At 41.7% G+C, this 17241-nt stretch overlaps 1 protein-coding gene across 12 annotated transcripts in view; it reads left to right on the top strand.

Annotated features, from left to right (window-relative positions):
• LOC138755765 (focal adhesion kinase 1) overlaps window positions 1-17241 on the top strand; it is a 457595-nt gene that overhangs the window by 169648 nt on the left and 270706 nt on the right. For all 12 annotated transcript variants that reach the window (XM_069922333.1, XM_069922329.1, XM_069922332.1 and 9 more), the window contains one exon: window positions 1146-1366. In XM_069922333.1, the coding sequence (XP_069778434.1) occupies window positions 1178-1366 (189 nt within the window). In that variant the 5' untranslated portion in view covers window positions 1146-1177. The remainder of the gene's footprint in view (window positions 1-1145; window positions 1367-17241) is intronic.

Consider the following 17241-nt stretch of genomic DNA (forward strand, 5'->3'; position numbering starts at 1 on the left):
AACTAGCTCCCAGTCTGCATCTAGACTCCCTTATGTAGACGAGGCTGCATCAGGAGCACAGGGTGCGGTAAATTACCCATACAGATTCCAAGTTGAAGCGTTGCTTCACTTGGAAGGACTGTAGGGGGCCCCAAATAGTGGTGAGGTAGTACAAGTAGGTGTTGCACCTTTTGCAATCATATAAGTAGGTACCAAGGGGGCGATTTGGCAAGAAGTGATGAGTGAATTGCAGAGAGACACATCCCTGTAGAAAGTGGAGGGAGAAGGAAAGATCATTTCAGGAATAACATGTTGGATGCTGAGGCTGGTGTGGTTGGAAACCCCTTTGTTACCACTAGTTCAAGTTCATTGTCACATGTTTCAGAAGTGCAGTGATAGAGATTGTTTTACGATCTGACCGGTAGACCCCTCAAACTGAGAACAGCAAATAAGATTCGATACAAAAATGTACAGTTATGCAGAGAGAGATCAGTTGCTACAGAGTTACTGCAAAATAAAAAGGTGATAATGGGAGCAATTAGGGGAGAGGTGAATTGCAGATGAGCAAAGGGATCTGGTGTTGAAATTAATTGTTTTTGAGAGAGATAGTAAAAACCTTAGTTTTATGTACTATGGAGGCAATCCAACTCATAGAACAAGGAGTACAATAATTAGCAAACAGCTAAATAAGACGTTAGTGAAGAGAGTCTTGTTACAGTAGTCAAATAGTGCAGGTATGGAGAAAAGTGCAAAAGTTGTATAAGAAAGTATGAGATCCAGGTAAGAGTCTGATAGCAGTAGGAAAGAAACTGTCCTTGAATCTGGAGATTTGTGTTTACAAGCATGTGTACCTTCTGCCCGCAGAAGTGGGAGAGAAGAGAATATTACTGGAGTGGGATGAGTCTCTTGCATAAGTATATTCCCCCCCCCACCCCCAAGCAGTGGCCGACATCCTATTTTTTTTTTGCAGTTGACAACATTTGATTTCCATACCATCTGCTGAACTCCAGCCTTTTAGTGATTTGTACTTGGGTGCTTAGGCCCTCCTTGGATGCCTTCTGGTTTTTCTTATTGCACATATTAATAATTGGGAAATGCTCTTCCTTCTACCAGCTTTTTTTTTGGCATGAATAGTACATTCTTCACACTTTGCTTTTTGCCTACAGAATATGACCAATACATAGCAACCCGCAGAGGCATGGCAGCTGCTTACCTTGATCCAAACTTGAATCACACAGCTGGTTCAGGAGCCAAGTCTCGTTTGAGTATGGAACGTTCTCCTGGAGCCATGGAACGAGTGCTGAAGGTCTACCATTACTTTGAGAGTAACAATGAGCCCTCAACTTGGATCATGAACATTAGGCATGGTGATGCAACAGATGTCCGGGTGAGTCATTTAAAATTTCACCAGGTTTGCTTTTTTAAGATGTGTAGAGTGAAGTGCTCACATTAAGTTTACAAAGTATAGTGTTACAAGATCAAACCAGCAACCACAAAGAAGGCAGACCACACAGGGGTAAAGATGAACAATTACTTTATTAACAAAAAATCACCTTCAAACTTCAATTCAAAATCCTCCCTTTTATAACAATGCCCACTGGTTACTATGCAAATTCCTATAATAGTGTAAAACCAATAAATTCCCCAGCCTAAATATAACATATGTAATTAAAGTCTAAGTTATATTTTCTAACCAGCCCACAGAAAAAACTTAGACACAAAACACACAAGACTCACAAAACTTTGATCTTAACCAAAGCAAAGATCATAAACAAAATTCAGTTTGTTTGGTAAACTGAAGTCAAAAGATCTTTGAGAGAGAGCATAAAATTCGAAGTTGTCTTCTTGTGTTGCTTGCAGAGAGAGGAACAACTGGCTTGGTCTGGGTCCTTCTGGCTGCCTTCGGAATATTCATCCATTTTAAAATGCCCAACATTCTAAACTGTCTTCCAGACAATGACTCATGTTTTGGGCCTTCTTCCACTCCACAGCACCACCCAGTGGTGGTTTATCGTCCAAGTCCAGAAATGTTTAGATCATTTTCTGCACATGCTCAGTCTGTCTCCCACTCTCTCAACAGTCTACCTTCACCATAGTTCTCTAAGGCAAACTGTCACTTTTCAACATAAAACCACACAACACATAGGCCAGTACACAACACAGAACTCTGTAACAATAGTAAGTGTGGAATAGTGTTATTTCTTGAAAGTTTTTTCAAGTTTATTATCATCTGACTACATGTACAACCAGATGAAACTGTGTTTCTCTGTACCACAATGCAAACACAATACGCAGCACATAATAATCATATATAAATAAAGTTATAAAATAAATGTATATAAATATTTTAAGGTGATTTACTAGGTTACAGAATAGTATTTATCAGTCTCGCAGCCTGCAGGAAGAAGCTATTCCATAAGTTGGCAGTCCTGATTTTGATTCTCCAGTACTTCCTTCTTGATGGTAGTGGGTCAAAAGTACTACGAGTTGGATGGAAAGGGTGTTCTCACCATTTGGTGGACAATGTCAGATTGGAAGCCTGTGACAAGCGGGGTGCCTCAGGGATTGATGCTGGGTCCCTTGTTTATCATTTATATCAATGATTTAGAGGAGGGTGTGGTTAACTGGTAAGCAAATATGCAGATGATATGAAAATAGGCAGAGCGGTGGATTGTGAGGAAGGTTTTCTTGGATTACAGAAGGATTTGGTTTGTTTGGAAGATGGCAGATGGAATTCAATGTAGACAAGTGCGAGGTGCTGCATTTCAGTAAAAATAACCAAAATAGGATATATGCAGTTAAGGGGAGGGCATTGAGGTACGCAGAGGAACAGAGGGACCTGGGAATTATGGTACAGACTTCATTGAAGGTGGACTCCCATGTTGACAGGGTGGTTAAGAAGCATATGGTATACTGGCCTTCAGAAATTAGAGTAAAGGAGCTGGGAAGTGATGCTGTGGCTGTTTAAGGCATTGGTGAGGCCAGGTTTGGAGTACTGTGCTCAGTTCTGGTCTCCAAATTTTAGAAAGGATATAGATAAGGTGGAGAGGATGCAGAGAAGATTTACAAGCATGTTGCCTGGCTTACAGCATTTGGACTACAGGGAGAGATTAAGGAGACTGGGACTTTATTCATTGGAACGTAGATGACTAAGAGGGGACTTGATAGAGGTATTTAAAACTATGAAAGGAATAGATAGACTCGACATAAACAGACTATTTCCCCTGAGGGCAGGGGAGGGTAGAACAAGAGGGCATGAGTTAAGGGTAAGGGGGTAAAACTTTAGGAGAAATGTTAGAGGATGCTTTTTCACTCAGCTGTGGTGGCAGAATGGAATGATCTTCCAAAAGAGATAGTTGTGGCAGGGTCCCTTCTGTCATTTAAGAGAAGGTTGGATGTGTACATGGAGGTGAGGGTATATGGGTGGAGAGCGGGAGGGTTGAGCTAGTGGAGTTGTTCAAATGAACCGGTGCAGACTCAAAGGGCCGACATGGCCTGTTTCCGCGCTGTAAACGGTTATATGGTTATTTAACCAACCTTCCCAATAAATGTTGTCAGTGGAGGAAAGGAAAACCCCTGTGATTTTCTCAGTCATTTTGATGATCCTCTGTATTGTCTGATGCTTTGCAGCAACCATACCACACAATTATGTAGTCAGACAGGCCACTCTCTATTGTGCTTCTGTAAAATGTTGTAAAGATGGGGGCCAGTAGTCTTGCCCTCTGCTGTCTCCTTAGGAAGTGTAGGCACTCCTGTGCCTTCCGGACTAATGAGGTGGTGTTGCAGGTCATGATGGTTTGTCCTTCATATGCAAACCAAGGAATTTTGTGCTGCCCACTCTCTCCACAATGGAACCATCTTGTGCACATTGAAACTCAGGTGGTTGTTCTTGCACCATTTTATGAACCTACCAGCAACCTCTCTGTAAACCGACTCATTGTTTCATCTGCAAACTTGATGATTGCAAACTTGATGGCAGCAGGCAGAGCACATACCCAGATGTTCACCAATGTTCAGCGTGATGGGAGTTAAGATTTTCCTAGCGACCTGGACCCAAACAACAATTGCTTTTGCTGAGTCTGAGAATCCTGTTGTACTGCTGTCACACTTTCTTTATTCATCTCCTCGCCAATACGGTGTATGTAACCTCGGACCCCAGTTGAAAAGATTTTCCATCTTTTCCTGAACATTGTTTTGCCCTGATCTGAGTGAGAATTTGTTGAAGAGAAGGAACAATGTTAATACTGCTGAGAAGATGGTATATGAAAAAGGTTAGAAGTTTGTTTTTCGATACCCGGCTACTTTGAAGATCTTTGTTCTGGGACAACAGAATATATTTTTTACAAACTTTTCTCAAGAGGAAGAGAATGTTTAGAGTCTTCCTCAATATCAACTCTTAATTACTACAGGCCTGATGCAATTAACTAAATGGGATGGAAGAATTTGGTGATTTATTTCTTCCTTTTCTATTAATCAATGGAATTAAGTGATTTAAGCTTACATATTAGGTACATATTAGGTAGTGGTTTCTGCGGGATTATGTGTGTGTTTGTGATCTTGGTCGCAACCCATAAAATGGAGGGAAGACGCTTGTGGGGAGGGTTTGTTTTTGTATTGTTATAAGTACATTTAGACATATAAATATCTTTATTATTGTTTTCTTTCTCTGTCTTCCTTGGATTGTTGGAAGAGGTTGCGTGCAGATGCACAGATTCATTTTGTTAGATTATGAGGAGGTCTGCAGGACAGAACAAAGGAGAGAGATTAATTAATGTTTGGTTTGTAAATTTTAATGTTAAAGGATTAAATGGAACAATAAAGAGAAAGAGAGTGCTAACATATATTAAAAAATTTAACCAATAAAGAACATTTGAAATTAAAAAGAGATTGAGTAGTATATGTGATGTCTTCTTCAGTTAATTCTAAAACAATTTCGATTATTTTTAAAAATCCCATTAAGCTTCAAAATATTATTACAGACCTTGCAGGTAGATATGTAATGATACATTGTCAATTTTTTTTCAGAAATGTGGAATTTGTATGTTCCAAATATTGATGATGAGAAATTTATTCAAGATACTTTTTTTGAATTTAGCAGAAGACATAAAATATTTTAATAGGAGGAGATTTTAATTTTTGTTTAGATCCTTTGTTAGGTAGATCTACTCGAATGAAACAACAAGAATGAAAGCTGCTAAACCTACATTGGGTCTGATGAGAGATTTGAATTGATTGATGTATGAAGAAGAATTCATTCAAGAGAGAAAGATTATTTTATTGTTCTAGTAGGTTTGATTCTTATTCTAGAATTGATCTATTTTTGGTTTCAGCTCAAATACAAGCTAGAATTCTTGAAGTGGATTATAAGATGAGGATTTTATCTGATCATTTGCCTTTGTTAATAACTATTATGGAAATGCCTGATAAAGAGAAGTCAGGTGGTGACTAAATTCTCTGTTATTGAAAAAGAAAGATTTTTGTGACTGTTCAAAATCATATTCGAATTTCTTGTGATACAAATTTGAATTCAATAATGATAAATTTATTATATGGGATGCTTTAAAAACATATTTGCAAGGGCAAATTATAAGTTTTACACCTAAAATTAAAAAAGATTATATGAAAAAAGAATATCAATTAGAAAAATAAATTACAGTTTTAAAAAAAATCTTCAAAAGTTGGTTTCAGAAGACAAATGCAGACATTTGATTAATAAAAAATTTCATTATAATACATTACAAACTTAGGCCAGAGAAAGTTATTTTTAGCACGAGGCAAAGTGGGTGAATTGGGTGAGGGATTGGCTTGGCAATTAAAAGCAGAGCAAGATTCGAAAATAATTAATGCAATAATAAAGGATAGTAGCGTAATCACATATAAACCTTAAGAAATAAATGCATATTTTAGGAACTTTTATATGAAATTATATACTTCAGAATCTTTAGGAGATGAAACTAAAATAAATGATTATTTATCACAGATAATATTGCCTAGATTAGGTTTAGAAGAACAAACTGAACTTGATGTACTGTTTACTGAGGAAGAAGTAAGAGAAGCAATGAATTCTTTACATTGCAATAAATCTCCAGGAGAAAATGGCTTCCCATCTGAATTTTCTAAAGAATTTAAGGATTTATTAATTTCGATATTTATGCAAGTATTGGATCAAGCTTCACAAACTTTTACTCTTCCAGTATCATTTTTAATGGCAATAATTACTGTGATTCCTAAAAAAGACAGAGACCCTTTGAAACCTTCATCGTATAGACCTATTTCATTATTAAAGGTAGATAATAAAATAGTAGGAAACGTTTTTGCAAATGGAATGAATAATTTGTTACCTAAATTAATTAATATGGATCAGAGTTTCTTTTTTTTTTAAAAAAGACCATCTTCAGAAAATGTAGCTAGATTGCTTAGCATAATTCATTTAGTGCAAAAAAGAGGTGATCTAAGTGTTGCAGTGGGTTTAGATTCAGAAAAGGCTTTTGATAGATTAGAATGGGTTTTTTTGCTTCAGGTATTAGAAAAGTTGCATTCGGATTAATTATTTTTAAATTGTACTAAAATGTAAATAGTCCAAATGCTAAAGTAGTAATAAATGGACAGGTATGTATGCCATTTAATTTAAAAAGATCAAGTAGACAAGGATGTCCCTTGTCACTAGCTTAATTTGTTTTAGCTATAGAACTGCTTGCCCAGATGATTCGCTTAGATTTACAAATTAGGATAGGTCAAGAGGAACATAATATTTTATTTTCAGATGGAGTTTTAATATATTTGACTGAATCTGAGTCATCTTTTTGAAGATTGTTTGTCCAACTGGAAGAATATGGGAAAGTTTTGGGTTATAAAATAAATTGGGATACAAGTGAAATTATGCCTTTAACAGTAGGTGACTAAACTCAGTTCAGAGAGATACACAGTTTAAATGGCCAAAGGAAGGTATTAAATATTTAGGAATACGTACGGATAACAATTTGAATTTATATAAACTGAAATATTTATCTTTACTTAAAACGATTGAGGAAGATTTTTAAATTGGATAAATTTACCCATAACATTAGTTGGAATGGCGAATTGTGATGAATGTATTTCCAAAGGTACAATATCTTTTCAAGACGTTGCCAAAATTAATTCCTCAAAAAAAATTTCAAAAATTAAATAAACAAATATGGAAATGTTTTTGGAAAGGTAAAATGGCAAGAGTTTATATAGAGGTTAATGTGGAAATATGAATTAGGAGAACAACAGCTCCCTAATTTTAAGAATTATTATTGAATAGCACAGATGAAATTTCTTGCTTCTTTATTTGAAATTATGAAGCTGGCATGGGTTAAGATAGAACTGATCAAAATTGGAGAAAAGGCATCAAAAGAATTTATATATGTGGGAATCAAAATTGTTGTTGATAAACACACTATTGAAGCATTTACTCAAAGTCTGAGTAAAATTAATCAAGATATTGATGGAGGGTCTTTATCACCTAAAATGAAATTGGAATTTGTTCGATTGACATTAGCACTTGGGAGAAAAGGTATTGTAATCACTTGGAAATCATATATATCTTTAATATTGCCAAGGTGGCATGTTGAAATTCAAAGTTGTATCCCTTTGGAAAAAATTACTTACAATCTAAGAAATAAATATTCTGTTTTTAAAAATTTGCCACCCGTATTATCAAATAATGGGATTAAATTGTATTGATATCCTTTTTACCCCTCTAGGAATTCTCCTGTTCATGTTCGTTAGAAATCCAAGATTCTTTGTTACTTTTTCATTCTATACATATTTTCATTTTTCAATTTGTATTTTTTTTTTATTTTTTGGGGGGAGGGAGTTGTTTTGGGGTGGGTTGAAAAACATCATGTATGTAATCAATTTGTTCTCTTTTTAATATCTGTATATTTAATTGTAGTTCCTGCATGTATGGAGTATTAAATAAAATATTCAAAAAAGGGAATGTTTCCCACTCCTCACTTTGAAAGGAAAAGTAACATAAATCCTCTGAAGATTATATAGATTTATATAACTAAATACTAATTGGCATGTATTTCTGTCTGTGTTCTGTTATTTCTTCTTTTATAATATTCTACTATTTTCTCTCACTCCCTTCTTAAAAAGTGAAACAACATTAGCCACCGTCCAATCCACAGGCACTTCTCCTGAATCTATAGAACATTGGAAAATGTCGACCAATGCGTTCACATTTTCAAGAGCAACCTCCCTGAGCCCCCTGGGAAGCAGTCCATCAGGCCCTGGGGACTTATCAACCCTCAGTCCTTTCAATTTACACAATACCACGTGCTTCCGAATCTGGATTTCCATCAATTCCTCCATTACCATTAGAATTTATATCAATTCCTTCAATACCGCAGGACCTCTACCCCCCTATCTTACCTTTACCTTGCTTCCTGTAATAATTTTTGCCCGTTTCTGTTTTTATGGGCCCAGGAAAGAAACAATATACGAATTAGCCTGACACAGTTGTTAGGAAGATGTTGAAGTCGATTGTCAAAGGTGAGGTTATGATATACTTGGAGGCACATGACAAGACAGGTCAAAACCAGCATGGTTTGTTCAGGGGAAAATCTTGTGTGACAAACCTATTGGAATCCTTTGACGAAATGACGTTGGGAGATGAAGCGAGTGTTATGTATTTGGATTTTCAGAAAGCCTTCGATGCCACACATGAGGCTACTTAACTGGTGATGAGCCCATCATATAGCAGGAAACCTAGTAGAAGGGGTAGAGCATTGGCTGATTGGCTGGAAACAAAGAATTGGAATGCAGGGATCATATTTTGGATGGCTGCCATTTGCTAGTGGTGTTCCACAGAGGTTGGTTTTGGGGCTGCTGAAGCGACGGCTACACTGCTAACTGAAGGATTCCACAACCAGACGGATTGAGTTCAGTGAGCAAAAATTGATTTATTGGAGGCTGCCTGGCTGGTCTTATACTCCCAGCCCAGACCTGGCTGAGAACTGCGCTGGGGAGCCCTGCCGTCACCAGGGTGTCACGTGGGTCGCCAAGCACGGGCTTCTGAGCCCGGTGGCGAGGTCGAGAGGAAACCCCCGACAGTAATTTTGGCCGGCTGCTTAATGGCGTACTGCCACACAGCTCCCCCCCAGAACCGGCGCCAGTGTCCTTTTTTTGCCAGATGACCTCACTTCTTGGGTTGGGCCACAACTTCTGGTTTGTTGGGTTCGAGGTGGGCTGACTTTAACCTGTCCACCGTAAACAGTTCCCTCTTACCACCGATGTGCAGTGTGAAAGTGGATCCTGAACGGTGGACAGCTTTGTACGGCCCTTCGTATAGTCTTTGTAGAGGTGCTGTGGACGAGCCCCGCCTGATAAAAACGTACTTTGCTGAGTACAGCTTGCTGGGGATGTAAGAGGCCCGTGTGCCGTGTCTGGGTGGCGCTGGGGATGTGAAAGAGTCCAACTAGGCCCAGAGGCGGGAAGGTAGACCATGAGGTGACTGCTGGGGGTTGTGGGGTGCGTTGACGAACTCACCGGGTAGAGCTAGCGGTGTACCATAGACCAGCTCGGCTGATGACGCCTGTAGGTCTTCTTTGGGTGTCGAGCAGATGCCCAGGAGCACCCAAGACAGCTTGTCCACCCATTTGGGGCCAGTGAGGCGGGCCATCAGTGCCGACTTAAGGTGGCGGTGCAATCGCTCGACTAGCCCATTGACCTGTGGGTGATAGGCCGTGGTGTGATGTAGCTCGATCCCCAGCCTGTTGGGAGGCTGTGCCCAGAGCACAAAGGTGAACTGGGTGCCCTGATCACTGGTGACGTGGTTCGGGATGCCGAACCGGGCAACCCAACCATTCAAAAGCACTCTGGAGCAGGAGTCCGTGGAGGCATCTGGCATTGGGATCGTCTTGGGCCAACGAGTAGTGCAGTCTACCACTGTGAAAAGGTAACGGTTACCTCAGGAAATGGGTAAGGGTCTGACAATGTCCACATGTATGTGGCTGAACTGTTCACTGATCTGTTCAAAATCTTGTACGGGTGCTCTGGTGTGTCTGTGTGTACCTTGGGGTGCACCGAGATTTGGTGATACCCGTGCACCAGGTCAACCTTGGAGAATACCCTCGTGCCATGCAGGTTGGCCGAAAAGTCCTGGACGTGAGGGATCGGGTAACGGTCAGGTACTGTCGCGTCGTTAAGCCGTCGATAATCTCCACAGGGGTGCCAGCCGCCAGAGGCTTTCGGGACCAGGTGAAGTGGTGAGGCCCAAGGACTGTCGGAGTGTCGAATGATCCCTAGCTCCTGCAGATGCGAGAACTCTTCCTTCGCTATCTGGAGCTTATCCAGTGGGAGCTGGCGGGCCTTGTGTGGGGATGTAATAGACAATAGACAATAGGAGCTGGAGAAGACCATTTGGCCCATTGGGCCAGCACCGCCATTTTAGATCATGGCTGATCATTACCATCAGTACCCCTTTCCAGCCTTATCCCCATAACCCTTAACTCCGTTACCCACAAGAGTCTTATCTAACTCTCTTTTGAACATAGTCAGCGAATCCGCCTCTACCACCCTCCGTGGCAGAGCATTCCACAGATTCACACTTCTCTGAGTAAAAAAAATGCTTTCTCATCTCCGTCCTAAAGGGCCTACCCTGTATTCTTAAACTATGCCCTCTAGTCCTCGTCTCCCCCATCATTGGGAACAAGTAATCCCCCTGATGATTTTGTATACCTCAATCATGTCCCCCCTCATCCTTTTAAACTCCAATGGATACAAGTCCAGTTTTTCTAGCCTTGCTGCATATGACAACCCTGCCATCCCTGGAACTAACCTTGTAAATCTGCGCTGCACACCCTCTAAAGCTAGTATGTCCTTCCTCAAGTTTGGAGACCAGAACTGGACGCAATACTCCAGGTGGGGTCTCACCAGGGCCCTGTATAACTGCAGAAGGGCGTCTCTGTTCCTATACTCCAATCCCCTCTTTATGAAAGCCAACATTCCATTTGCCTTCTTCACAGCTTTCTGAACCTGCATGCTAGCCTTCAGTGACCGGTGAACAAGTACACCCAGATCCATTTGCACTTCCCCACTCCCTAGCTTGTCTCCATTTAAATAATACTCAGCTTTCCTATTACTTCCCCCAAAATGAATAACCTCACATTTGTTCACATTGAAATTCATCTTCCATTTAGCCGCCCACTTCTCCAGCCTGTCCAAGTCCCTCTGCATTTTCCTTACATCCTCCTCACACCCCACACCGCCACCCAGTTTAGTGTCATCTGCAAATTTGCTCATGTTATTTATAATCCCCTCATCCAAATCATTAACATAAATTACAAACAACTGAGGACCCAACACCGATCCCTGAGGCACTCCACTCGTCACATCCTGCCATTCTGAAAAAGACCCATTTACTCCAACCCTTTGTTTCCTATCTCTTAACCAATTTCCTATCCACGTCAGCACCTTACCTCCAATACCATGCTCCCTGATCTTGCCCACTAGACTCCCGTGCGGTACCTTATCAAAGGCCTTCTGGAAGTCCAAATACACCACATCCACTGGCTCTCCCGAGTCCACCCTCTTTGTCACATCCTCAAAAAATTCCAGAAGGTTAGTCAAGCATGACTTACCCTTAAGGAATCCATGCTGACTAGCCCTTATACTATTATTACTGACTAAGTGTTCTGCTATTTCTCCTTTTATGATGGACTCCAATATCTTCCCCGCCACTGATGTCAGGCTAACCGGTCTATAATTTCCCGTTTTCTCCCTCCCTCCTTTCTTAAAGAGCGGCACCACATCAGCCACTCTCCAATCCTCAGGGACCTCCCCGGAATCTATGGAACTTTGGAAAATGTCGACCAGTGCCTCCACAATTTCCATAGCCACCTCTTTAAGCACCCTAGGATGCAGCCCATCAGGCCCTGGGGATTTATCAGCCCTCAGTCCCAACAATTTACTCATAACCTCCTGCTTCTGTATCCGGATATCCATTAGATCCCCTACCTCCCCAGTAAAGTTCCACAAGTCTCTTGGTACCGCATGACCACTACCCCCTAACTGACTATAACCTATATCCTCCTTGGTGAAGACAGTTGCAAAGTATTTGTTAAATTCCTCTGCCATCTCCTTGTTTCCGGTAATAATTTCACCCTTGTCCATTTTCAAAGGGCCAATTTTAGACCGAACCAATTTCTTCCTCTTCACATACTTAAAAAAGCTTTTGCTATCCTCCGCAATATTATCTGCTAATTTCCTCTCGTACTTCATTTTCCCGTCTCTTATGGCTTTCTTAGTCACCCTCTGATGTTCTTTGAAGGTTTCCCAATCCTCTAATTTCCCACTCCGCTTCGCTATCTTATAATTACTCCCTTTGGACTTGATAATGCACTTGATTTCCTTAGTTAGCCAGGGCTGCCATTTGCATCTCCTAGAGCCTTTCCTCCACTTTGGAATAAATTTGTCCTGAATCCTGTGAAAAATGTCCATGAAAACCTGCCATTTTTCCCCAGTTGTCCTCCCAGCTAGTGTATCTTCCCATTTTATTTTGGATAGCTCCCCCCTCATAGCTGCAAAATTCCCTTTATTTAACTGAAGTACAGATGCTTCCGACTTCCTTTCCATTTCTCTTTCTAATTGCAGTTTAAAAGTAACCATACCATGGTCACTATTCCCTAATGACTCCCCTACGTCAAGGTCACTTATTAAATCTGCGTCGCTGCACAGCACCCAGTCCAGAATCGACTTCCCCCTGGTAGGTTCCTCCACTAGCTGTTCCAAGAAAGTATCTCGTAGACATTCTATAAACTTGCTCTCTTGTGTTCCTGCCCCCGTCTGATTATCCCAGTCCACCTTCATGTTGAAGTCCCCCATAACTACTGTATTGCTACCACTTTGACATGCCACTCTTAATTCCTGATTTATACTACTACCGATATCTGAGCTACTTTTCGGAGGCCTGTAAATGACGCCCATTATATTCCTCTTGCCCTTGCAATTTCTTAATTCAATCCAAACAGACTCTACCTCACCTGTTTCAATGTCCTTCCTTTCAAACGCCTGAATCTCATTTCTTACCAATAGAGCCACCCCACCTCCTCTTCTTAACTTTCTGTCCTTTCTAAAGGACGTGTACCCTGGAACATTTATTTCCCAATCCTGCCCTTCCCGCAGCCATGTCTCCGTTATTCTGACAATGTCATAACCTCCCATCGCCATTTGCGCCTCAAGCTCATCCATTTTATTCCTTACACTCCTTGTATTCATACACAATACCTTGATGCCATACCTCCTTTCTCCCTCCACCTTGGTTCTTGGTGCATTCGTTCTTATTCTCCTATCACTTTTAGCTCCCTTATTCCTCATTGTTTCACCGTCTATCGGAACCACCCCTATATTCTCTCTCCTATCTACTTCCCTATCAGTCCTGTTCCCTTCCCCCTGCCAAATTAGTTTAAATCAGCTCCGACAGCTTTATTAAACCTAACTGCCAGTATATTGGCCCCCTTCGCATTCAGGTGTAAACCATCCCTCCTGTATAGGTCCTGTCTTCCCCAGAAGAGATCCCAATGGTCAATGAACCTGAATCCCTGCACTCTGCACCATTCCCTCAGCCACACGTTTAACCTCTTGATTTTATTATTCTTGCTCCCACCCTCGCACAGTACAGGAAGCAGCCCCGAGATTACAATCCTGGAGGTCCTGCTTCTCAACCTCCTTCCGAGCTCACGGTAGTCTCTCTTCAGGATCTCCTCCTTCAATCTATCTACGTCATTTGTGCCCACGTGTATCAGGACCTCTGGGCGGTCTCCTTCCCCCCCCCCAGGATACTCTGAACCATATCCGAGACGTCACGTACCCTGGCTCCTGGGAGGCAACACACCATACGGGAACACTGTGGCGTGGTGAGTCGGTGGAGAACTGCGGCTTGAGGAGGGACGGGAACTCGTCCAGGATACACCGAAACTCATCCTTTGGCGTGCTGACCATGGCCATCTGCGGCTGCTCTTTGCATTGAGATGAACGGATTGGAAGGTACAGGCATCTACCAGTCACCTACCTCGAATGTCAACCAGGAGTCTGTGGGCGAGGAGGAAATCAACATCCAGGATGGCGGTTGGAAGGGACGAAACTGTGAACTTCCACGAGCCGATCTGGAAGTGGATGGTCTTGTCTCCATACGTTCGGATCTCTGTCGAACTGGCTGCACGGAGGGGAGGTCCTCGAGGCCTCAATGGCTGTGGTCGGGATGATGCTGATCTGTGCCCCGGTGTCAATGAGGAAGTGTCGGCCGCTGACTGAATCCCGCAGGTAGAGAAGGCTATGTTCTTGGCCAGCTGCCGCAGTTATTAGCAGGGCTGACAACACTTCCGAGCCTTGGCTCCCCAGCGCTAGTGGAAGAAGCAGAGGCTTGATGTGGATGGCTTGCTTCTGGCTATGCTCTTTGAGGCCCCTGCAGGGGCCGGGTGTTCCACTAGAGTTCCACACTAGAGGAAGGCTTGGCGTGGCCATGCCCATGACTCGTAACCTGCTGGACTGCTGAGCCTTTTGAGCGACCTTCCAAGGGTCGACGAAGCTCTCCTGGGAAAGTAACGGCCGGATGTCTTCAGGCAGATGATCGAGGAAGATGCGCTCGAAGAGTGGGTAGTTGGTGTGATCGCCCATGAGCGCGAGCATCTCAACCATCAACTTGACTGGAATTCTGTTCCCTAAGGCGTCGAGGCGCAGCATCTGAGCAGCACGCTGGTGCCTGGAGAGGCCAAGGGAGCCAGTGAGATGGTCCCGTACTTATCTTCCACGGGTGGGTGCTGAACGAGGTGCAGCGGTCGTTTGCTGGTGGCCTGGTACAGGGCGGCAACCACATGGTAAAACTTGGCGGAATCCGATGAAATCTGGCGGAGGTGAAACTGAGCCTCTGCGTGGCTAAACCAGGTCTCTGGCTCCTGAACCCAGAAGTCAGGAAGCTTGATGGCTATAGCGTTGATCAAAGGGTCATTCATGTTGGGTTCAAAGACGTTTGAACCTGTCGGGGTCACCAATTGTAGCGGCTAACTGAAGGATCGCACAACCAGACGGGTTGAGTTCAGTGAGCAAAAACTGATTTATTGCAGGCTGCCTGGCTGGTCTTATACTCCCAGCCCGGACCTGGCTGAGAACCGCACTGGGGGGCCCTGCTGTCACCGGGGTGTCACGTGGGTCGCCAAGCGGGGGCTTCTGAGCCCAGTGGCGAGGTCAGGAGGAAACCCCCGATGGTGCCCTTTTGGCTGGCTGCCCCGTCGCGTGCGTGACAAGCAGGGCCGGTTCGCCTGCCTAATGGAAATACATATTAATTCAAATATTGGATCACTGCTCTTTTGTTGTATATTTCAGATCCTGATCATTCGATCCCATCTATTTTGTCACTGCTCCACCAATTTGGTCAATTTTCAAGGAATAAACTAAATCTTCAGAAAAGTGAGCTGTTTGTATTGAAATCTTCTGGTTTCCTAGATACTGTTTTTCCTTTTAAAATACCAGTAGCTACAAATCAATTTAATTATCTGGGTGCCACTATTACTAAAAAATTACAATAATCTATTTCAAGAGAATTTTCTTACTTTATTGAATTAGGTTAAGAAGGTCTCCTCTTTCAATGTCCTTAATTCGGCAAATTAATGCTGTCAAGATGAACATTTTACTTAAGTTTTTATACATCTTCGAAGCTTGTTCCTGTTTTTGTCCCCAAAACTTTTTTTTCAATTGACTCAATTATTTCTTCATATATTTCAAAAAATAACCTTCTTCATCTAAGTAAAGTTTTTCGACAAAATCTTAAAGAAAGGTGGTTTGGCACTACCTAATTTTCGATTTTACTATTGGGCAGCTAATATTAGATGTATCATTTTTTGGATTAATTATAAGGACAGAATGGACACTTCAAACTGGATTAATTTAGAAATTAATTCTACTCAAAAATATTCTCTTTTTTCAATACTTGGAGCAACCATTACCTTTTTCAACTTCTAATTTAAGCAATAATTTTGTGGTTAAACATACTTTGAGAATCTGATTTCAATTTAGAAAATCTTTTGGATATCATAGATTTTTATTTGCTACCGCTATTATTTCATTCTTTTTCTCCACCTTCTGTGTAAGACTTGGCTTTTAGCGAATGGTTTAAGTTGAGTATCCAGTCCTTTCAAGATTCATTTATTGATAATTTAGCTTAATTTCAACAACTATCTTCTAAATTCAAACTACCCAAGCACCACTTTTTTAGATACCGACTAATTAGGAGTTTCTTGAATTCTTTACTGTTGAGACTTCCTCAGGATAACATAAATACTATAGGTTTCATTTATAAATTTAAACTGAATCAAAGCAAGCTGCTATCAGCTATATATGAATAATTATTAAAGTTATGGAGGCAATATCTTCAGGTTTCATTTTTAGATATTACATGCGATTCTATTTTAAAATTAGTAAATTATTCTTTTCGTAGCCATCACTCACTTTTACAATTTAAGGTAATGCATCAAGTCCACTTTTCTAAAGTTCATTTGGCTAAATTTTACTCTAGTGTTTCTTTGCAGTGTGACAGGTGTAGGACCAAAGAAGGTACTTGTACTTCTCTTTTCCTTTTTTTTGGAAAGATATTTTTCGTACCTTATTTTTAGTTCTTAATGTAAGTTTGAGACCAAATCCCTTAATTTCCCTATTTGGATTAAATAAAATAACTGATTTGAATTTAACAGTCTCTCAATCCCATGTAATCACCTTTGCTTCCCTTATTACTAGACTTTCAATACTGATGAAATGGTAAGATGCTGTCCCTCCTACACGTTTCTTTGGCTTGGCTTCGCGGAAGAAGATTTATGGAGGGGTATGTCCACGTCTGCTGCAGGCTCGTTGGTGACTGACAAGTCCGATGTGGGACAGGCAGGCATGGTTGCAGCAGTTGCAAGGGAAAATTGGTTGGTTGGGGTTGGGTGTTGGGTTTTTCCTCCTTTGTCTTTTGACAGTGAGGTGGGCTCTGCAGTCTTCTTCAAAGGAGGTTGCTGCCCGCCGAACTGTGAGGCGCCAAGATGTACGGTTGGAGGCAATATCAGCCCACTGGGGGTGGTCAATGTGGCAGGCACCAAGAGATTTCTTTAAGCAGTCCTTGTACCTCTTCTTTGGTGCACCTCTGTCTCGGTGGCCAGTGGAGAGCTCGCCATATAACACGATCTTGGGAAGGCGATGGTCCTCCATTCTGGAGACGTGACCCACCCAACGCAGTTTGGTCTTCAGCAGCATGGATTCGAT

The sequence above is a fragment of the Narcine bancroftii genome, chromosome 2 (assembly GCF_036971445.1).
Source record: "Narcine bancroftii isolate sNarBan1 chromosome 2, sNarBan1.hap1, whole genome shotgun sequence".
NCBI lineage: Eukaryota > Metazoa > Chordata > Chondrichthyes > Torpediniformes > Narcinidae > Narcine > Narcine bancroftii.